Here is a 24,005-nt window from a genome sequence, read left to right as displayed (position 1 = left end):
TGCCTAAGGATCAGGAGACCAAAGTACAACAGCATTCTCGGTCATCGACACCGAACAGAGCGAACCATTCCAATTGAGCCGGGGTTCAGCAGATCGGGATTGTCCGGCCGGAATTCAGCAAGGCTCGGGTTTCTCCGTGTGGAACCCAGCGGGCTCGGGTTTCTTCGTCCGGAGCTCAGCAGGTTCGGGTTCGTCCGGCCGTGGCTCAGCTGGCTGGGGCTCTCTGCTCTAAAAAAAGAAAGTACGATGGCATGTCTCCAGTGAAAAACAAGCACGTTCGGGTGGAGGGGTTCGTCTCCATGGTAGGCAAAGCCCAAAATTTTCTTGCGCCCCCTTCAAGATCACACAAGTGCCAACCGGTTCATCTGTGGTTGACATCACATGGTCTTGAGAAGGTTTACTCGATCTTGGGTTTTTGGCTGTCATCACTGCCAGCTGAGATACAGGGTGTCGCAAAAAGAACGCCCATATTTGTTGCATCTGAAGTCAAAAGCTGTTCTCACGGTTCCAAGTTTTTTGCACTGTTGGCATCAAAAGACTTTGAAGCTTTAGCCAGTAGCATGAAACACCAAGTGACAGGAAAGTCATATGCAGTTTACAAAATACGGTTGAAGGTGCGTCGTTCCTCTGAATACCTGTCTCTCCCTCATCTCAGCTTCTCTGGTGACACAAGGAGTACCACGTGTGGTCAAGCATGGGCGTTGAAGCGGGTGTTCACTGCAACCCTGCGACGAAACGCAGACTGCCGTTACGAAAACAAAGTGACCTGTGGAAAGATACCACCGGGTACGGATAAATACAATAGATATTAACCTTCCAGCATGTGGACAATAACCGCGGCTGCCTGCTGTTCAGCTTAAGCGGACATCTTCAACATACCGCATATCGGCTCAATATGTAGCTTCCCCAGCGACCATCATAGCTTAGACATGGTGAGAACGCAACAAAAGCGCGTGACACACGATCCGTGGTCGAAACAACCACTGCTCCGCCGTCTCATTCTACCACTGCTCCGCCGTCTCATACAACCACTGCTCCGCCGTCTCATACAACCACTGCTCCGCCGTCTCATACTGCCACTGCTCCGCCGTCTCATACTACCACTGCCCCGCCGTCTCATACCTCATGGAAATCTTACCTTTGCAGGCCATTTCTTTTTCGCATTTGTGCCGACATCATATTTGCGATATGTGTTATTCATATCGTTTTTGATCACACGCCGCAACGAAACAGTGGAATGGCTTAACCATTGGTTTCAAATCTCATCAAGTGCGACTCCTTCGATCTTTGAGTTTCGTTGTTTTGGCTCCTTAGCCTCTCAATCAGGGTTAAATTGCGGGCAGCCAAGCGAATTTTCTCTCCTCAATGAATTCCTGAGTGAGCTAGATGCAGCTTCACAGCACATGCTCAAACTGTATACGCCTGGATTCAGATCTCGTAAGGTTGAGAGTGTTTCTCTCTCTCTCTCTCTCTCTCTCTCTCTCCTCTCACTTCTCATCTCTCTCTCTATCTCTTCTCTCCTCTATCTCTTCTCTCTCTATCTCTCCTCTCTCTCTTCTCTCTCTCTCTCTCTCTCTCTACTCTCTCATCTCTCTATCTCTCTCTCTTCTTCTCTCTCTCTCTCTCTCTCTCCTCTCCTTTCTCTCTCTTCTCTCTCTCCTATCGCACTTAAGCTTGCACTCTTACTGCTCATTCGTGCTCGCGCTAACGCTCGCAACTCCCATTCTCCCCTTATGGTTTTCTTGTGATATAAAGATAGATGGAGTGATTAGTCAAAGCATAAGCATGCTCAACGCCGTTGAAATCTTAAAAACAATGACGCAACATCAGCCGTACGGTAGGCAAATGTATATGCCAGCTTCAATACATGTTGTTTCTCAACCCGATAGCTCACTAACGGCCCTCAACACTGTCCGACTCATAGGTGCGTCAGCCATAAACCGGGAATAGGGCCAGCGCCTCCGTTTCTGATACCCCTCAGGTCTCAAACGCGTACAGCGAGCTGGTGCCTAAACCGGGGGAGAGGGCCCATGCAAAGTACAGAGCCACGTTGGCCTTTTGCGCCGCTGAGGTCACAGCCACCAATGCCGTATACCATTACCAATGGATCAGTTTTATCTACTGACAGTGCCACCTATGGCCAGACCCATAGCCAAACGGTTTCAAGCCATGCGAATTCACGAAATTAACAGAAAACTACAAACGTGAACTCCCGCCTCCTAAACTCCGATGAAAGGCGGGCGATTCAAGGCATTCATCAGCTTCAGTGCCATATTTACATATCAGCCCTCAAGGACATTTGCCCCCGCCCCCTCAGCGTCAGATATGTAACAAGCAGTGATATGTGCCCGAATCACGAATGACGATTAAAAACCAAAAGTATAAACGGACAGATCAAAACAGAAAAAATGGCAAAAGCCGTTTTGATGTTATGCCATACATTTGAGCAGTACTCCGGGTCTTCAGTGATTTTTCCGCGTGCTACGTTGAGCCTCCCCATTGCGAATACCGCGCACTCTCTTGATCAGACCCATGGGTACGGATTTCCAAAGGTACCTGGCTACATTAGCCTGCGTATTGACACCGTTGCACATGCTGCAAGTTGGTCAAGTGTGTGTCACCAGGATATCTTGCCGAATACCATCAAACCGGTGAGTACATGTGGATGGCAGACATACAATAAATATATTTTGGCAAATCGTTTTATATTTCATGTGATGCAGATTATGCTAGAATTTAGGCAGCAAGTGCAGCGCACGTGCGCCTGAATACATGACAATTGTTTCCCATTTAAGAGAGGCAACACAAGTAACACATCGCCGCTTTTACCCACCGTCTATATGCGTCTGCGCTTATGTGCTATAAATAAGTTTTGCTGGCACCGAAAACGGTACTTGCCAGTCATGCATGTCGCATCAGGAATAAGCACGAGTACCTACCCCGATGTTTCACGTCGCGCTCAAGACGCCAATCTTCTCTCCCGTCATACTCACAGTGATTGTTTGTACTGGTAGTACTTTGTACTTTGTATGTACTGGACCCTGCGCCAGTCAGCCCAACCCATATCAGGGTGTGGCAGCCCATCCACATCAGGGTGTGTCAGCCCATCGACATCAGGGCGTGGCAGCCCATCCACATCAGGGCGTGTCAGCCCATCCACATCAGGGTGTGCCAGCCCATCCACATCAGGGCGTGTCAGCCCATCCCCATCAGGGTGTGTCAGCCCATCCACATCAGGGTGTGTCAGCCCATCCGACATCAGGGTATGTCAGCCCATCGAGATCAGGGTGTGCCAGCCCATTTACATCAGGGTGTGTCAGCCCATCGACATCAGGGTGTGTCAGCCCATCGAGATCAGGGTGTGCCAGCCCATCCATATCAGGGTGTGTCAGCTCGTCCGTATCCACATCCATCCGCAACAGTGTCCCTCCTTAGGACATGTCTGGATCCGGAGCAGCTCCGATGTCTCACCGGCTCGGACGGCTCACTCTGGACTCCGGATCCAAAGGCACCGGCCCCACCATGCCGTCCGAAAAAGGTAAAATGCCCGGTGGTTGGTTTTCGGCGCGCTGGTTTAGGATCGGAGGAAAACGGCTGATCACGTGACATAGCGTGACGCGGCGGACAATCACAGCCATCAGTCCATAAAGGAGGGGGGTTGGGCGGCCGGTCCGTCAGTTGGTCCGCTCGAGACCACGACCGAGGTGCAGTGACGAGTGGACGCAGCCCCCAGCGGACCCAGCCCCACAGGCGCCAAGATGCTGGCGTGGGCGCTCGTTCTGCAGCTGCTGCAGCTGCACGCCGACGCGCCGCTGGAGCTCTGGAACTACGAAGGATCCGATGGCCTGGAAGACCTACTTCCCGCTGTGTGATGGCCCACTACAATCGCCCATTGACGTGGTGCCAACGCCCAGCAGCCGCGGGCCGGAGACTGAGCGCGTCAAGGTGGACTTTGCGCCAGGCTTGCAGAACGGCGAGATCAAGGGCATGAACACTGGCCGCAACATCAAGCTCTTCTTCCGGCCGGAGAACTTAACCGCACCGCTCATGCAGCTCTCCTTTCCCAGCAAGCCGACTTTCGGCACCTACAGGTTCCTGGAGATGGTCTTCCACTGGGGAGAAGGCCAGGGTGACCATGGTTCCGAGCACACTATCGACGGCAAGTTCTTCGATGCCGAGGCGCAGATGGTGTTTGCCAGCAACAAGTACGACACGTACGAAGAGGCCAGGAAGCACCCGGGCGGGCTGGTGATTGTGGCGGTGCCGCTCAATGGCGCCTGGAACCTGCCTGCCACTCATCCCATGTTCCCCACATTCGAGATCGATCTTAATCCTTGAGGAACTGGCCGCCATCAACAGCACCATCCACATCAACGCTGACCTTACGCCGATGATGGTGATGATGCAGACCGCACTGGCGCGGTACTACAGCTACTACGGCTAGCTTGACGGAGCCACCCTGCAATCCAGTGGTGCTGTGGCTGGTCTCGTCCACCGAGATGTTGCTGGAGCAGGAGTTTATCATCCAGCTATACGCCGAGATCTTCCAGGACGAGACGTTCAACATAAAGCTGATCAGGAACCGGCGGCCCATCCAGCTCAGCAAGGGACGATTGGTCACAGAGAACATCAGTCCGCCCTAGACGCGATGTCTGGGGCCAGCACAGCATGGCGCCAGGTCGGCAGCTATCACCCATTGGGACGGCATCAAAGGCGCCGTCACTGGCTGGTGTCAGGACCAAAGGCGCCGTTACTGGCTGGTGTCGGGATCAAAAGCGCCGTTACTGGCTGGTGTCAGGCACCCACCACCGACGCAGTCATGCGATTTTGACGAATAAATGCGCCGCGAACACGTGTGTATGCGTATGGCTGTTCGGCATACCATTACGATGTCCAGCTAATGTATGAGTTTCATGATCCTTGTGTGTGATTGTGTGACGTAACATATTTACTTGTATATAAATTCCCGGGGCGTGCGTCCCAGGCATTATTTAAACGATCATCCCCGGTCATCATATAGCCGTATGTGTGTGCACCGTTGCATAAATGCTTGTAATAATAAATAAAACAGAGCACCTGTTTCGTAGGTCTATGCGATGTTCGTCATCAAAGCATGAGTACGAGGTCAACCATGATACGAGAAGGCAACGCAGCCGAAATACCTTCCTAACGGTGTCATGGCTTATACCATCGGTCCAGTAAAAATTGATATACTTTGACTATTTCTACGAGTTCTTTTAAGAAGCATTCTAGAACAAGTTGAAAGTTACATGGTGACGAAACATGTCTGAGGATGAAAATTTACTAATTTAGTTGGACATTATGCAGTTTTGTCACAAACAATTAACCATTAGGGCCGCGATTCATCTAAGCTACCGTGCTACCAGTGGTTGAAATCCTGCTCCATGATTGGTCGGACCGCCATGATGGATTCGTGACGCGCAGGTATGACGTCACACTTGTCGACTTCTGGGCTTGCAAAACGTTTTAACATCTCGGGAGTCAGCGGGACATCCGTGAAGATGGCGGCGCGCGGCGCGAGTGACATCATGTTAGTGGTTGGGGTTTTTAAGTCAATGTGCGAGCTACTTGGGATTTAGTGGATTCTGGTGCGTTCGAAGCATGCGAATTTATGACAGGCGGCGGCTTCTACTAAAAACTCTAGGGCTTATGAAGGCCAGCCGAACATGTGCTGCCAGGGCAATATTCGCTGTGTAGCCAAGACTGCACTACTGAGCTGCTATGCGCAGCCATTTGTCTAAGAAACTAGCGAATAGTACAGTGAACATTTCAAAAGTTTGATGCAACTCACCCAGATGACAGTGATGCATGCCTTCAAGTAGGTCGGCATCTAATCGGACTACCGGAGCAGTTTCTTTTATTCATCAAAGATGAACGTCTTGATTCCCTTGCTTGCTTTTCAGGTATAAGTGGAAAGCACACGAGACCCCTCCGGCTGCTTATATCTTAATCCACAAGAACATTCGAAGTATGGGTGTATGAACAGCGGAGGGGGACAGGAGGCCATGTCTTCCCCCCCCCCCCCACTTTTCAAGGTTGGGGGGCAGCAGTGATAACTGTCCCCGTCCCACTTTTCGGATTAAGGTTGCGTTTAGCTCAATTTTGCATCGCATTAAACATGTATGCCAATTTGCCTGGCTCATCAGCCATCTTTCTCAACATGCGCCATCTTTTTTGTTTGCTTATTGGCCATCGCTCAATGTCAGCCACGGGCCAACGCCGCACGGCCTATGGAGGCTACAACGCCGGGCGTCGGGGCTGTTGTTGCTATGACTCACGAGCGCGCATGTTCAAAACCGTACTGCAGAGTTTTTTAATCGATAGTTAATTCTGGCTGAATCTTGAACATTTTAAGACGAACATGAATTAGTCATGTTCATACAAATTTGGGACCCTCTTTCATCTACAATCCACGTTCAGGGGTCTTCAATATCTTTGAGGAACATAGAAAAGGCATGACATGGAACTGAAGTCTATGTGACAATTATTGGACCATCTACGGCGATCAGGGGTGTTGTTGCATCAATGAGTCTTCCTGTGCTGATCCGGGGTGAGCTGAGCGGGTCAGAAGGCCTCCCGTGTCAGGGAGAGGAACAATGTGATATGATATATATTTCTAATGGCCTCCGGATTAACCAGGAGATCCCGCCCCGTGTCGCCAGTATGACAGCCAGAAGACATTTCGCGATGGGGTGGAATGGCTCTTCAGTCCTTGACCGGGACCGGTAATATTCCCCCGGTGTTATAAAAAAGAACGTCACTGTCCGCAAAAAGTACGGCACCGAAAAAAAGGCCGGCACTCTCACCAATACTATAAAACAGAAGATGCGACGTAAAATCTGTTTTTTTTTCTTCTCCGGTTGACGTTCCTTATTTGGCCCAAAGAGCAGACAGCTGTCATCCCGACGCACATCCTAGAACAATAGTGCCTTGAATAATAGGAGGCTCAGTAAGACTTGTTTATCTAAAATTGTAATGTTTGGTGTTTCAATCATTTTTAATAATTGTGTCATATATTCCAATCTGTTTTTGGTGAAGAGTATTAACCCGTAATGCTTGCTGCCGATGGTCATCAAGAACCTACCAATTATGAGTGCAATGTATGTCGCCGTAACGGTCGCCATTGCAAACCGGCGCCATTGAGCAGCGGGGCTCGTTTTCCGGTGTAGATTGCTTTTTGTTTTACATTGTTAAGAAGTAACCAACATGAAGCACTCCGAGTCGTCTGCGGAGAAGGAGGAGCTTTCATGCTCATGGGCCTCATGAAAGACGTGAGCAGTTACAGTAGCGGCTCGCATTGATTGTCACCATGGATGGGTTAATTGCATGACAGTTATCAAGGACATATCACGGGAATGCGGACCTTTGGCGAATGCCATATGAGTCGGCTGTTAATTCATGAATGATGTACTTTTTGATGCACTGCAAGTCATTTGCTTCTGTTTTTGTTGTTCCTTAAGATGTAAGTGATGAATCAAAGTCATTGACATGTATAACAAGAGTATCTGCATGTAAGAGCATATGTTCATTTTCAGGGGTTATCTGAACTGCTGACATATGGCCTCACTTAGAAATGACCACTCTTTATTTGTCATATCAGCTTCGCAACTAATGCAGCTGCCTGCTATCACCCCCTGGCCACAGACAAGAGCATCTGAGTCTGAGCGTAGCTCCACAGCTGAGTGGGTTTTGTCATTACCATGCTGGTTAACCATGTCCATGCACAGATGTGAGTGTATTCATGACAGGAATTGCATAAAATTCCTCAATGGCCAATGTGTAGTGGACATTTTGACCAACATACAAGTACTTCACACTTTGCATCAGTGAGTAAGCATGTCCTGTGAACGAACAGTTCATTGGTCTGCACACATTGCAGTCAGCATGCAAATGTGTGAGTGTGGGTTACACCAATGCTGAGCCGCTCCACACTGAGGTAATGATTTGCATTCAGTCATTCATCAATGTGAAGGAATCAATGGTTGTGCTGCAAAACTCACATGTCAAACATATCTGGTAAGACCAAATAAAATTTTGAAATCGCTTAACTTTGCCTTTTTCAGACATTGCTGTGTGGTCATGACCTCTGTGCATGATGGCAATGTTGTGTACGCTGCTGAATCTGACCTGGAGGTGCCTGCATACATGGACGTTAATCTCCCTGACACAAACAGGCGACGATGGTAGTACTCTGCTGCTCTTGTTCGAGGAGCGCTCTGACTAACCGATTACTGAATACCAACGCTCAGCCAATGGCCCGATTCGAGCGCTGATGATTGGGTGGCTTTGCGCGACCGTGCACCGCCGCGTAGAGGCCGAACAGTGTACGCTGCGTAGAGGCCGAACGTCTCAAGGACGGCGGGGAAGCGGCGCGCAGCGAATAGTTTGTCGTGGAATGCCTTACATAGCCGAGTAGTGCCGCGTGGCCTATTTGGCCATGAACAATGTTTCCACATAGACATGTAGCAATAGGATGATCAAGATCATGCGATGCTGCTTTAAGACGCACACAATTTGCTGTGCCTGCGGTTCGCTTCATTCTGAGTTAAGTTTTTTGGTCGTTTCCCCAAGTATTGTTCAACTTTGCGCACGCCCCTGGATACAAAACAGGTATTGCGGGGCCAGTGGATGAGTTTGGCCCCTCTTCCGGCTTTGGTCGCAATTTTACTTTCAACCCATGTTTAGAAACCCGAAACCCAACTTAACGAGATAATTGATGGTACGTAGCCCGCTTGTGTGGAGTAGCCCGCTGGTTGACATATTTCGGGGCAAATGTGAGGGCCTCTGTGTGGCACGGGCTCAGAGATGCCGACAACGGATAAAACATGCCTTTTTGTCACAAAATTTACCTGCAACTCTAGACGAACGAGCTGGTGTGTGGTTCCTTGCTAAGCTGGGACTCCCTCCTCCTCTCCATCTCAATTCGTGCTAAATCTCCCTCCCCGAATGGAGTTCATGCCTTGTATTCCTGAGAGAGGTTTCGTCTCATGTATTGTTCAGCGTTCCCACTCTCCCAACCAACCTACATCGCGAAACTATGCCCCAAGTAATGAGAATGTAAGCTAGTCCTCGTGCGAACCCAAACTTTGGACACCTCACCGTATTAACTGCATATAACATGGTTCTGACCATTACAACGTCGACAAGAAATAAGCCCGAACCCAGAAAAAAGCAGGCTGTGTGACTGTATTTCGGGTAGTGGGTGAGTCATTTTCGCTGTTCATCACAAACTTTCCAACTCACGTTGCGCAACTCCACCCATGCACTTGGCGATATACTAGTTTGAAAGCTGATGCTGATTTACCGATCTACTTGGGTGACCGGACCTGCTGGCGACTTAGTGCCTGCGCATGGTCCGTAATCCACCCCAAGTGCGGCGGACAGCACCTCGAATTTTTTATAGCATTTAGCTTAATAGATATTTCAATATACGCCGCCGAATCAGCGGCGGAGTTGCCATCAGCCGCACCAGGCGCACCATGCGGTTGCTCGCCAATACGTCACACGAATGATGACCGCGCACCACCGCGCGCCGGACGGCGCGCATTCAATTGCTACGTGATGCACGGTGCCGTTGTCTTATTGCTACGTGATGTGCGCTGCCGTCGTCCAATTGCGGCGCGCAGCACGATAAAATCCTTCCAGGGTGGTTCAGCGCCCTTGTGTGGTCGCTGCCAACACGGATGGTGGTCGGTCGGCACCGACCATCGGTCGGCCAACGGCCAAGGCATGACAACGTCGCTGAAACCAACCGCTATACCACGTCTCATGGCGGTGCCTCAAACCCGTAACCACGAAACAAGAGCAAAATAAACGGGACAGTTCCCACGAGGACACAACACGTTCAAGATGCGTATCACAGGGTGGTTTGAACCGTCAGGCTGCTGACCTATTGTAAAATTTCCTTCATCAAAGCTCCATGTTGCAAATTTCATGCATGAGCTTGCATATGTTATAAAATTCTAAAGGTACCAGTACTTCGGTTAACAAAATTTGCTCAGCTGAGCACATCACGATCAGCAACATAACACAAGTGACAAAATGTACAACGCCATTTAGCAAACTGCTGTCTGTTGCGTGACGACAGACAACAGCAGCAGACAACACGTGGCAAACAGCGGCGATGAAAATGTGGGCATAAATTTTTTAAACTCTTAACGCGCGTCCTAGTATCTTGGTATGACACAATGTGCCTAGCTGAGCACGCAGTGGTGATTGAACAGTAAACGAACGCAGTGGTGATTGTTGACAAGCTATGACCCACGCCCTATATGTGTTGTTATATACCGTAAGACCCGCACGCTGTCTTCGATGCGCCGCATGCGGAGACCCATATGCAGGCACGGGAACCGGCGCTTCAGTGTGCCGAAGGCGTTCTCCACTACCACGCGTGTGCGACATGAGCTCGGTTGTGACTGCGGGCAAAACGCTGAAAAGTACGACAAAAATACCGGAGATTCTTAACAGCAGCAACCGAGCACCACCCCGCTGAGGATGCATGATACATCACCCTGTGTCCCACGATGGTAATGATTGCACCAGCAGTACAGTGGCAGTGCTCCTGGCACGCACTGCACCCAATATCGTCCACAACTTTCTGCTAGTGGCAATGCCCTGACGGTACATGTCACCGTGCCTCTACGGTGAGCTGTCTTGGACTTTTATAACTTTATTTATAGATTTGAGCATTCCGTGTACACAAGTTGTGTACTGCTGGCTTTTTCTACCCCCGCGCTATGTGCCTTGTAGAGTGTTAACATTTGTCACAGTAAGATCAGCCTGTCACACAATGCTGTAAAGAGGCAGTAACATGGCGGATGAATATGATGGGTCACGTGATTCATGATAGCGTAAGCGAAAGGAGTCGGAAGCATGCACACAATCAGACAAGCAACTCACGCTTCCTCTGCCAGTGAAGCTAGCGCTGGTACTGGAGTCATGAGCCATGGGGTGGACGGGTAGGCACTGTCTCCCAAAAGCAGGCTATGTGGCGCTGGGCCACCAGGTCTTCCGAAGCTTAAACGCAAGGTAAGACGTGCAATGAGAACAATGGTTGTGGCTATTTGATTATGCTCGTCGAAAGGGATGGACAATATTCAGGCGACACTGATGAGGTGACCTGGCAGATGGAACTAACAACAAACACGGCTGGCCAAGCAAAGATCCCAGCAGGTAATACAATGCCGTTTGTACTATTGACCACCTCTCTGTGTCCTACCTAGCAGCCAAGCCCTTAACCAGCCAAGGATTTTTCCCTCAACGCCATGCAATTTTAACTGATATATGAGGCGTCAGTGTGACATCTTACTACACGCCTCGCTAAAATCTAGACAGACAACTTCTAAACCATTGCTTCTATCTATACGACCAGTAACATGCTCCACAAACTCTAGAACATTTGTCAAACAGAGCCTACAAAGAAAGAAACCATGTTGACCATCCATTGTGTGATTGTGTGAGTGATCCATTGATGCCTTTCTTAGTGTGGCTCAATGCTAGCCTAAACGAATTTCTCGAAGATCCTCCATGCTAGTGAGGTTAGACTCACGAGCCTGTACTTGCTGACAATTTTTTTGGTCCCCTTCTTAAAAATCGCTACTACATCGGCATTGCGCCAGTCCTCGGGTACTTCTGCGAAACTCAATGATATGTTATATATTATCATAAGAAGCCAGGCTAAGCACTAGCCCATTCATTTAACGCCCATCCATATATCTGGTCAGGTCCGGCCACCCTATTAACCTTTATTTCCTCCAAGTTTTCCCCTCCCATGCCCTCGGCCAACATCAAATCTGCAATACGGCTCTCAGTCAGATCTTGCCTATTTTCATAGAGATCATACATAGTCTCCTTTGTAAAAACTGAAGAAAACTGCCTACTAAGAGCATCCCTGTCATACATGTTCGTGTCCTCCACTGAGGACTTTTCATCTTCCTCGAGGGGGCCGGCAGAGGATCCCTCAGGTTTGAATTTGTAGTAACTAAAGCATTTTTTAACGCCACCAGAGCAAGTGCCTGCTAGGTGTATTTCTGATAAATTTTTGACTACCCTGATTTCCTGCTTAAGATTTTTGTTGCAATCCTACATGCTCCCTTGTTGCTTTCTGTGTTCTGCGCCTTTTGCCTGTCATATGCCTTCTTCTTCATCACCAGCAAATTATGCACCGCCTGTGCCAGCCATGGCTGCCATGTCAGGCTTTCTAGAACTATTTTCTCCTATTTTCCTAAAGGTAATGACATTTTTCTGTACTTCTTTTAAACTATCCTTGAACGCTTCCCACATCTGATGTGCAGTGAGACCAGTTAGAATATCTTTCCACTGAATGCTAGCGAGAAAGTCTGTAAGTTCTTCAAATCTAACAAAACTCGGAATAAGAGTACGATTAACCTTACCTGAATAACCTAGACACGTTGAAAACCTCAAAATATAATGGCCACTATTTCCCAGTGTCCCACCTACTGTCAACGCATCTACCAACCTCTCCTCACTAGTCATAACAAGATCAGAAACCTCATCTCCTCTAGTGGGTTCGCACATCATCTGCTGAAGAAAATTTACTTCAAAACAAGCGAATATATATTTGTGGCCATTGGACAATTGGTCAAAATCTGCGTTCCAACCCGGGATGTTGAACTTCTTTTTAGCTCACTGTTGAACAAATTTTAACTTACATCACCTAGATGATCTATGTTCACCCTCCCATCCCCAGAAGCTAGCTCCCTGAAGAACATATTCGTACACCCTACTCAGGACGTGTACACCCTTTTCAATGAAACGTAGTCCATCTCTCTGATAGAGGTCCTTTACAATTGAAAACCTGTCACACTCATCAACAAATGTGAGGCAAATCTGGAGAAGGGAAAATTTGCAAAACGTTTTGCTAAATTTCCCTACTCCAGTGTTGACCACCAGCGCCCTGGAACTCAGCTCACGAGATGCTCCGATCTTGGGAAGAATTCCTGTTATTACCTTCCTACCTCCACTATGCTGTTTAGTGGCCAAAAGGGTCCTATAATCCTGAATCACGTCCTCACTATTTTCCTGCCCTATATTATTGACTCCGACTTATACAATGACTGCACTGGCATGGTTTTCGCTAACGCCCTGCACTACCACTGGCACTAGCTCCTTGACGTTGGCTCCAGGCTTAGTGAGGCAAATCCATCCTTTCCTTCCTTCCTTTACAAAAAAGCCCTATTTAGATGTCTAGCTCGAGAGTTCCCTATTACCACAACCTCTCCTTCACCATCACTTTTACTTGAACCTGCCTCACCCCTGTGATCATTCAGCAGTGTCTCAAAACTGCTCCTAGTATGCACAGATACACTTCCTGCATTTACCCGTGGAGGCCTAGATCCTTTTCTCTGTGCTACCTGCCATCGTTCATCCGTGTGAGTAGAGTGCTCCTCCTTACTACCATCCTGACCTACATCTGGCCTATTCTCTTTAAGCCTGTTGTGCCTAACCTGTATCACGTGACCCATATTTAGCCTAACCTTCTCACTCCTGTCCTGCCTTAACTTTAGGTTCTTGAGCTCATCGAGCACAGCTAAAATCTGACTCTAGCTCCCCGCACTCCATTGACACCTTCGCCAACTTCTCATTCTAATACAATTTATACAGTCCTGTCTGTCTTGAAAATCTGCTGTTCTTCCTTCAGATATTACATTGTCACTCCCAACTTCTCCACATACGCTCCTCACCGTCCCTAGTTCTCCTTTCAGACTCACGATCTCTTGACTAATCAGCTCACACCTGCATTCACACGTTCTGGACCTAGCGCTTTTTTGTACGTTTTTTATTCTTAAAGCTTTTTGTGATTTTCATATGCGTTGCACTATCTAACTTTTTATATGGCTTGTATTATCCCACAAACTAGCACTCAAAGACAATGTTCCGTCTTAGCATGGGATTTTCACCTGAAATAGCCTTTTTGAGGACCTTTTGATGCCGTTCACGGCCATTCCCATTTTAGGACCCAAATCCCTATGGTTCCTGAGTTATACGCCCGCAAAAGTGCGAAAAGTTTATTGGGAAACTATTCCAAAGTCATCTGGCATCGATGTCGTCATAAAAACGTCATATAATGCCATCATATTACAGGCTGTTTTCTGCTTATGGTCAAAACAGCCTGGCCGCTGATACATTCGCAATAGCGATGATGCGGCACGTATGATGCAATCCACGGAAGGCGATTGGCTGCTAGTAAAGATTTCGCTGCTAAATGCGTGTCGCGAACGGAAGCGTGAGCATTTTCGGGTTGTGCGGCACTCTTCGTCAACGGATCATCTCTTCTTATCTGTAGACCATAGGTCAATGCTAGAAGAAGAGAACGCCACTGTCTGCAAAAAAGGGACAGCACCGAAAAAAACGGCACTCTCCCGAACGCTATAAAACAGAAGATGCGACTGCAAATCTGACTCTTTTCTCCTGCTGACGTTTTTTTCTTCTTCTACAGATGTATTTCTCACGGACAGCTCGGTTGGCGTGTTGTGTACCGCAGCAAAGAACATTGCGCTGGTTTATGGGCTAGAAAGGCATTATGAAATTAGGGAAATATTACGGTAATTATATATATATATATATATATATACATATATATATTCTACTTAATATTCAGCACGCATTGTAGGACAAATTTAAATATTGAACACAAAAATTGTACCCTAAAAGTACAAACTCGTGAGTTGTATTGCCATGAACGCCGTTGGGACATTGTTTTGTTGGGAGGTCGTGGTGAAATGCGGTGTTATGACCAAAAATCAGTGAGGACATTGCGAGAAAACCTGCAATTTGATAGTCCTGTGGGTTGTGCCAGTGTGAGTTCACACTTATTTGACATTAGAGTGTTAATCAGACGCTTGAAATAGGTGTGATCACTGGTGGTGCGTGCCAGTGCCTCGTATTGATCTTGATGTGATGGGAAGTGGGCGTGCGAGATTTGTACTTCTGAGAGAGAACATTGTTTTGGCATTCTGTAAATCTAGTGACTCCCAACAAAATGTGATATATTGATACCTGCCTCTATCTTTAGGTTTGTGTTTGAGCATGACATGGTAGCCATGTCGGCAAACTGAAAGAAATACTAGCAGCCATGCTGCAAGGATATTCAAAGGCAGTTTGCTACTTCATTATGATCTTGCCAACATTTTGAACCTACTGAGGTATTACAGCACGTAATTAATCCATTGCATGTCATTATATCAGCAAATCATTTAGGCAGTGGGGACGGGTGAGCACAGCTCATTCATGCACGTGCTCATTTCTCTAAAAAATAGCATGCTCCTATCTTTTACCTAACATAACCTATTTTTTGGCCAAATGCAAAAGGGGCGCAGAAGTGTTGTGGAAAGCCCGAAGTGTTATTAATTTTTCCTAGAAACACCTTAGTAACTACTCAAAAACGAAAGAACACGACACAACTAAACCTAAAACACACGCACACACACACTTAAACTAAATGTGCATACGTTGGCTAGGCTGAACGCGGTGGCGCCTAATGCACTTGTCAAAACTTTTTGTTGTTTGTTTAGACTTAACGGATTCGTACTTCACAATGCAAAGTGATTTTAAGCAATTTACCACCATCACCTTTCTCTGACGCCCCAAAGACACTTGTCTATGATGTCTTCGGCCCCTCAAAGATCAGCAAGATTTTGACATAAGCCTTCGATTTTATATCAGTCTTAGGACGGGCCCTGGGGTGTCAGTTTGACCCCCTCCCGTGGAAAGTTTTTAGATCAAGTTCCAAAAGGCACGGCGTAGCCGCGTCAAACTTTGCAGAGCCGTGAGCAATTCGATGGCGGATCTTTTGGCGTAACAAATCAATTGTACCTTGCGAGGTCGCCGACCTGATATCATGATTTGGGGTTTTCAGGCGCGTCGGCTACAGGGGGTCATGGAGTGTCCATGACTATCAGCTTAGGCGGGGCCGCAAATCAAACAGGTTTATCAAACGGGCCACTCTGCAATGTCTTGAGGTTTAAGCATGGCATCGTGGTGAAAAATGAATGGAAAATGGAGGGCGGAAAGAAACTTGAACGCCCTGGGAGACTAGAGAGCATACTAATAATACCCTAAAAAGTTGCATAGTGTGCGACTGTGGGCGTTGTGTCCGAAAAGCTGGACTCGCATTGCTGTTAGGAGGCGGCAAGCGACGAGTGCGTGATCCTCTGTCAGCGGGCCACAGCATCGGCTGCGGAGCGTTCTTTAGCCATCCAATAAGAGGTGGCGGTGCGTAGCATATGCGTGACCTATGCGTAGTGGCAAAGGGCAGCTTCCTCCTGTTGCTGCGGAAACACGACTGTCATGGTTCAATCAGAGTTTTACTGACGTTAGCTTGTTGGCACTCAGCGAGTCCCAGTGATATAGCTATCGCTTCTGCATAAAGGACGACTCTGCGTAGTACATGTTTTGAGCTGGAAGCGGTCTTACAGGATTGCCTGTCCCAGTTGTAGCGCGCTTTGCTGCCGCGTCGGTAAGATCATTTCCGCAGATCGCGACGTGACTCGGGATGCAACACGGTGCGACCGTTTTTCCTGCTTGATCCAGTGCGGTAAGACGCGAAGCCGGAAGAATCAAATGTAAATCGTTATCGTCCACCCTACAAAACAGATAACTTTGATGATGGCTTTAAGCTCGGAAGGGAAAGTCGACGTGTGCACACGCAGCGTTAAGGAGCGTGCTGCAGAACCACGTACAAAAGCGAATCTTACACCTACATCCATCTTAGAACCATCCGTATATGTCGCCAGGTATCAGTCCAAGGAGGCTATGTGCTCCAAGGCTGTGTTTTCAAGTTCCGTCGCGAGTACGCTTTGCTTTTGCATGTTGGATAACGAAACATGCACTTTTGGCCATGCAAGCTCACAAAAAACAGTCTTCATGGATTTAGATCTGAAGACACATCGTAAGTTCAAGCCGGTCGTGTCTATAAATTCTCAAAAAACCTTTTGCAAGGTCACTCAGACATCTATGAATCCATAAAAACGTCATTCAGTTCCTGCCCTTCCACTTTCCATGCGTTGATCAAGGCCAAACAAAGATATATTTGTCGAGTCATCCATATCTAGCGTTCGTGATCACGATTTTCACGCATAGCGACCGTTAGTTGATTCATAATGACCGTCAGTTGATTCATAGCGACCGTTGGTTGATTCATAATGACCGTTAGTTGATTCACGATCAATGATGTGCCAAGTACGATGACGTAAGCAAACAGTAAGGTATTGATGGACACATTTACTAAACGGAGAAAGGGTGCTGTCTAGGGCAGCCTTTTCGACTTAAGAGTATACTCGTACTTATAAGTGAGCTTATTTCATAACATGTGATGCTTGCTTCAATATCTTCAAATGTAGCGCGCTCCCTTTAGCAGGTTACGGTGCGTGGGACGTACACTATACGGTGCCTGTAGGAAGACGCTCTTATTTTTGCACCATTTCCTTGTTTCCCCAAAGCTTGACTACGGCTGCTTTATCTATAACGGTACATCAGACCCGACCAATCGTAGCTTGAACACGGTGCACCTCGCCGCACTGCGCGCTATCACAGGATCATTTTCGAACATCGCCCATAGAAAGCGTGCTGTTGGAGGGCTACCAGCCGCCGCAAGCACCGCGAAGGCAGATGCTGGGACTGCACTAAACTCGCAAGTTAGTGCAGTTTCCAGATCATCCCACCTACAAAATGATGTTTTCGAGTGGCGTACAAAGGCTCTTTCAGTTGCTACAATAAACTTCCCCCTTCTTTGTACGAATGCGAGCGTGAGAACACATCTTAGCGGGCGTGTAGCTTAGAAATTAGAAGGATTTAGGTTTCAGCAGGGGCAGGGTTGTGAGCTACACCAAATGATCTTCAAGATGACTTCTTCAGTTCAAACCCCCGTACAAATGTGGAACACTCGCTGTAAGGGATTTTAAACATTTAACGTGAACATTTTATATGCCCTCTCGGTATGTAGCGCGTCGGTCAAATCGTACACCAAGAATTTCACGGGAATCTAAGTGGTGACGGCTTGTCCATGCAGCCTGATCTCCATTTCAGGACAATGACGGCGACGGCGGCAGAAATGAGGTGCGGTTGTCTTCGATGTGGAAAACCGGAATCCGTTGAGAATGTTCCACTTCTCCAGACAAGTAACAGCCATCTGTAGCTGTCGCTCCATCGTGCGAGTGGTCGATGAACTGTACCAAATATCAAAGCCACCTACGAACAAATGACTGCTGATTCCATGTGGAAGTGCGTCACGTGTATCATTACCATGACTACGAAAGTAATAATCCTTAATACACTGCCCTGAGGTACACCGTTTTCCTGCTGATTCCTGTCAGAGTGAAAAGAACCAGCCAACACCTGAAGAAATAGGTCAGTCAAGGTCTATAAAACTTTCCCATGTGTCTGCAGATGCCACAGCAGCAAAGTTTTATAAGAAATCATTTTTCCACGAGGCATGGAAAGCTTTTAGCGGCCAGTGTGACATTGGTTCAGAAGCCCGGTCCGCACTGCGGTATCAAGAGTTAAGGTGTGGCCAGTCGTGCTTCTCTGCTTACGGAATCTACCCTGTGTGTTGGTAAGAAAGGTCTGGCGTTCTAAAATCTATGAAAGCTCACATTCACCGTCCTTTCCATGACCTTACAAACGGAGAATGTTATGCCGACGGGGCCGTAATCAAGGGCGCTTGTTCCACTTTTCCCAGGTTTTAAGTACTATAGGCACCGCTGTAGCCTGCCGCCAGAGAGCGACTGTGCTACCAAGGAACTTTGTAGAGGGCTGAATACTCACGGATATTTTGATTCATGGCCGTGAATTTTATGCATCGTGTGTTGTTTTTCTCTCCATTCTACGGCTGTGCAGGATCGCATTTAGCGGCCGCTCTGTGCGTAAATATATCGTTCATCAACCAGGCAATGATAATGTGAGCCTCATAAGAAAATCGAGCTGCAGACCTTCATAGGCTACACAAAATTTCCGGCCATACCAAACCCCGCGAATAACGTTATGTCTCTATGGCACATCATCTATATAACAGCAGTAAGGCTCTGAAAAGTGGAGCCTTCATTAGATCTGTCGGCGGAGCAGTGAGGCGATCTCTAAACGTCCGAGGTTGAAATTGCCAAGAAGTCCACAATTTTAGTGCCGGTCAGACGAACAATAGTATTTACCTATTACGCAGTTGTACACTGCGGCCCTAAGCAACGAGAGGATGAAGAAAAACAGCATACGATGCCCCAAAAGGAGAAGAAATTTAACCAGTGCACGCCATGTTCTGGCTGGCTGGCTATGCGACTCTGCCAGGCTTTGCAGCCCTTCAATGTCACTACACACGGGGACAAATTGGAGCGTATTGTTGTGCTTTACTGTTGGTTGTTCTAATCACAAGTGCAACCACAACACGCACACACGGTGACAGCCATGAAAAGGAACTGACCAATCTGTGCAGACAGCGCGCAGGAGCCAGTGACCGACGCTGACGAAGAAAAACAGACTTGCGATCTTGAAACAAATTGCTGGAATTCGTTAACAGGCGTAATGACCTGTTCCTGAAAAACGTGTGGATAGCACATCCTCGACGCTTTAAGGATAATGGTGCAGCAGCGATCAGGATGCATGGGAGTGCATCATAAGCGCGCTGCTGTGGAACTGTCAGGTGGCGGACTGTGACTGTAATGTCAGGTGACGGACTGTAAATTAGCTATTAAAAATGCGTACTGCGATGACATTTTCATCAAAGGCACCCCTAAATCCAAGTACACCCTGAGAACACAACGGTGCACTGACCAGAAAAGTACGTGCTCAAACTGTTGGCGGTTTCAGTGTCCATCTCTCCTCTGGTCGAGGGCTTCGCTTGACGTCCACTCTCCACACGTTACACACACGGGGTTGTTCTCCGTGCATTATGTGCATGTTGCAATAGAGCGATGCAATCTGTCCACGAGCATGTCCGAATGAAGCGACCAATTCCTGGACCAGATGCGTGGCAAAAATTTCCACGGAATTAATGCTAAAAGATGCTGTTCGCAAAGTTTGTGATAACTCAGAGGGTGGCACTGGACGTCTATATTTGAGTTAACTTTATCGTTATCCTATCGTTTTAGGAGTTGAGCCGATATGGCTGCTTTGTTGTGGTGTTTGACAATGTAATGGGACTTTGAGGGACGCAATGGCCTGTATTTTGCATTTAGTAAGAAGGTGCATTTGTTGCGTTTCAACTGCTGTTGGCTTTATTAGTCATTGAGTGCATCATCCATCGATGTGCACACAGACTGAAGCTGAAATCGTACCTTTAACACCTGTTTCTTTGTGCTGCGCGGATGTCGGTGAGAGCACTCTTGGTGACCTGTTTAAAGTTAGGTTAGGTAAGAAAAAGCACTTGTTTCTTCCTAACAGCCCATACCATTGGCATCCTACCAAACTTGACTCGGTCTCCATAACAAACGCAGCGTTTGGTCTTTATTTTATATCCGCCTCTGCTTCCGCTAACATGGAGAAACTGCTCCGAAAGAAAGCAGGGTAGGCAGGGTCAGAACTAAGGCGTCAATGCCTAACCGAAGAGCATCTAGCCGCTGGGTGATATATGAAAAGCGGTATGGATTTGGTCAACAAATGGGTTGATATGGCAGTTGTTAGTTGACACACCGACTGGATCTGCTACCTGCTGAACCGGATTTGCCCAAACCGGATCTTCCCCAAGCACGTCTGTTGTCCGACGGACTCTGAAGCCCTCGTATGTTAAATGGAAAGTTCGTCGATGGTGACTGGGTTATCGTAAATGGTCCTTCGATTGGGACTCAAGTTCTAAGTCTGCACGGGTTATACATTTCCAAGCGTACATTCGGCTTAACGAGATGTGATCAACAGATGGTGAAGATACCTGAATACCTTCAGTATATTCAGACAGGGGAGTGCGGTTTACATCTCAAAATCGATTAGAATAAGAGAGAGTATTCCTCTTCACGCAGGATTTACACACTAAACAGAGACCTAAAATGGTGTCAAATCTGAATTGATCAAAAATAGGACAAACAGGGATTAAACCCATGGCTGCCATGGGACCAAATACGCAAACGTAGCATTACAAATTGGTGAATATTGGCGAAAGAAATAAACATCAGAGTTCACTTTACCAGATACCAAAATAAGCCTAACGATAAGCGATGTGTCCCACTCCCTGTCTATTTTAGTTATGGCGCAACTTCAGGAGAATGTGCCTGGGGAGTACCATGGCACCAAATAAGGTACCAGTGGTATAAACGTCGTCGTGGGACGGGGCAGTTTACACTCAATTATTTCGCAGCAAGCAAAGTGCAGGCTGTGGTTTTCCTGAGGATTGATGTGTAAAAGACTTAGGACTATAAACGTTGTTTTAAAGAAGGCGCAGAAAGAAATTGGCATGATGTATGTTAACATACATGCTTCCGCAGGGCAGTTTTTACTTAAAACGAAGTGATGGCCGTAGAAATAACGCGGAAAGATTTCAAAGCATGACTATGGGTGATCTCCGATACGTCTGAAATATTTTAAAACCTTTTACACAGGTACAGGTCGACAGGGGCACGGCAGCATACGTACAGTATAAGTTACTAAACTGTCTTAATAATAACTTCAAGGAAGCACCTGCCAGTCTTAAACGCAATCAGCTTATATAGGCAAGCCACATGTGTTAACCCATGCCGTTTCAAGACCGTGTCGTGACCCTTTTGACTTTTCCTGTGCCATCCGATATGGCGTTGAGCGTCATATGTGCCAGCCAAAAACCAGCACCGTGCCGCCAATGAAATGTGCTATCATTGCAGATCACTGTTCCCCTTTTACCGCGCAACAACCAAACCACGCAATCCTGCTGCATTAAGACTGGTTTGAGTTACGTCGCGCTCACATTTTTTGTTTCGCCCGCATGCAAAAATGTGCAAGCAATCTTTCATGTGACTGTTTGCGACGCCAGCAGCGCCCTCCTTACTTAAGGGGGTGGTGGGGCCGGCGCGGCCAGTTCTGCTGCCGTGCGGTGCGAGCGGAGGAGGCCCAGGCGCAGCGGCCAGCGGCGGCGAGCTCACGGCCATGCTGCCATGGTGGTACGCCATCATCGTCCTGCAGTTCTGGCCGATGGACGCGCCGGCCGACCTCTGGGACTACGATCAGCCGGCGCGCTGGAACTACACGTTCCCTCTGTGTGACGGACCGCTGCAGTCACCAATCGCCCTGACCCACCACCGGGTGGTGTTCTCTCTGCCGCCCAAGGTGGTGGGCGCGGCCGGGCTGGCGCAAGGTCAGGTCGTGGCCACCAACACGGGTCGCCGCCTGGAGCTGCGCCTGCGGCCGGCCAACAGGAGCGCACCCGCTATCCAGCTCGTCTCCTACAAGAAGCCGCTGTTCGGCGTCTACAACCTGGAGGAGGTGCAGTTCCATTGGGGCGATGGCAAGGGCACCACCGGATCGGAGCACTCCATTGGCGGCAAGTTCTTTGAAGCCGAGGCGCAGTTTGTCTTCTATAACAATTTCTACGGCAGGATCCAGAAGGCCAAGCGGCAGGCGGGTGGAGTGGCGGTGGTGTCCATCATGCTGCGCAGCTCCGAGAAGCTGGTGGAGCCGGGCTTCCCGACCTTCGGGCTGGAGAACTGGCTGGATCAGCTGTCCGCCAGGGACAGCCGTCTCACCTTCCCGGCCGACCTGACGCCCGTGCAGCGCCTGCTCAGCGGAGCCCTCACCAAGGTCTACGCCTACTACGGCAGCTTCACCAGTCCGCCCTGCAACCCGGTGGTCACGTGGCTGGTGTCGGCCGCCGAGACGGACATCAGCGCCCGCTTTCTGAACGGCCTCGTTACGAAGATGTTCCAGGACAGGGCCATGACCCTGCCACTGGTCAACAACTGGCGGCCGCTGCAGCTCCAGACGGGACGGCTGGTTACCAAACTGCAAACCATTGGCGGTGGTGTACGATGATCGTGTGCATGTGCGTACTGTGATGAGCCGCGTGCATAGCTGGAGTGCACTTAGAAGAAATATCGGGGTCCGCCGCGCCATTGCTCTGGGAAAAATCCGCGTTTGAAGCAGCGCGTGCCTAAAGTTTTGGGCTACGGCCACCTGACTGGTCTTCAGGACTGGACACATGCACGCACATGCATGGGTGCAGTCCACGCAGTTCACGCACTCCATGCTGTTCATGCTGCAGCATGTCCATGAGACACGCACAGCGTACCTGGCCTGTCATGAAGCAATGTGTGACTCTGCTGACTGAGACGGACAGAGGGGGGAAAGAGGGAGGAGCTGGCGGATGTACGGCAATACTCAGTTCCTGAGGCGTACGTTGTTGTGTTGAATTATTCTAAGCGTGTATTTAATTCATCTCCGTAAACAATAAAGAAACAGGTGCAATGGCCAATGCATGTGCGTCTGCTACAACTATCCACAGTTTCACTACACCTGGCTGCGGAACAGCACCAGCTTCAGCTCCCATCAAAGGCTGAGGGAAACTGAGATGCTCTAGGTGCGGGAACAGGGATAAGGGGGAGCAGAACGGGCAGAACGGGCGCTTGCCGCTTAGTTTTTGGAATGAGGAAGCAGTGCCTCCTCCCCGCAACTTTGACCGGGTTAATTTTAGGGTTTTGTATACATCATTGCCGTATTTTCTTGCAGAAAGATTTATGAGACTGCAAGAAAGATGGGATTCCTCTCAAGCTAGCTTAGTATCTTTCTTATTTCTAATTTTATTTTTACCGTTGTGATTTTCATGTAAATGTCACCTTTTTGGTGAGATCGAGATGACACTCCAGTGTCGCAAAGGCGGCTTCCCTGCGAGCCTTCATCAGAAGAGCATAATGCCCTCGATTTATGGCATGTGTGCGCGCTGTTTCGTTTGTCTTTGAGCTTCTTATTCTTTCACGCCATGCACAGCACGTACCGCGCGGGGGGGGGGGGGGGGGCGAATGCAGGCATAGACATCTACCACTGCCAGTGACGCATGGCCGGATCCAGGATGTTGTCAAGTT

At 48.5% G+C, this 24,005-nt stretch overlaps 2 protein-coding genes across 2 annotated transcripts; both read left to right on the top strand.

Moving 5' to 3' along the window:
- Nucleotides 1-3,838: 3,838 nt before the first annotated feature.
- LOC119094284 (carbonic anhydrase-like) lies at nt 3,839-4,338 on the top strand. The gene has a single exon (XM_037217357.1). It carries the CDS (start codon nt 3,841-3,843, stop codon nt 4,336-4,338), a length of 498 nt encoding a protein of 165 aa, XP_037073252.1. The 5' UTR covers nt 3,839-3,840.
- A 17,700-nt stretch (nt 4,339-22,038) lies between these two features.
- LOC119094283 (carbonic anhydrase 1-like) lies at nt 22,039-22,959 on the top strand. The gene has a single exon (XM_037217356.1). It carries the CDS (start codon nt 22,078-22,080, stop codon nt 22,957-22,959), a length of 882 nt encoding a protein of 293 aa, XP_037073251.1. The 5' UTR covers nt 22,039-22,077.
- The last annotated feature ends 1,046 nt before the right edge of the window (nt 22,960-24,005 follow it).

The sequence above is a fragment of the Pollicipes pollicipes genome, unplaced genomic scaffold (genome assembly GCF_011947565.3).
Source record: "Pollicipes pollicipes isolate AB1234 unplaced genomic scaffold, Ppol_2.1 Scaffold_4002;HRSCAF=4701_pilon_pilon_pilon, whole genome shotgun sequence".
Lineage (NCBI taxonomy): Eukaryota > Metazoa > Arthropoda > Thecostraca > Pollicipedomorpha > Pollicipedidae > Pollicipes > Pollicipes pollicipes.
The sequence above is the reverse complement of the archived record's forward strand: the minus strand, read 5'-3'. Positions and strand labels throughout refer to the sequence as shown.

Bases quoted from the DNA above. Each gene is read 5' to 3' on its own strand.
- LOC119094284 (XM_037217357.1), top strand. From the start codon at position 3,841: ATGGCCTGGAAGACCTACTTCCCGCTGTGTGATGGCCCACTACAATCG.
- LOC119094283 (XM_037217356.1), top strand. From the start codon at position 22,078: ATGCTGCCATGGTGGTACGCCATCATCGTCCTGCAGTTCTGGCCGATG.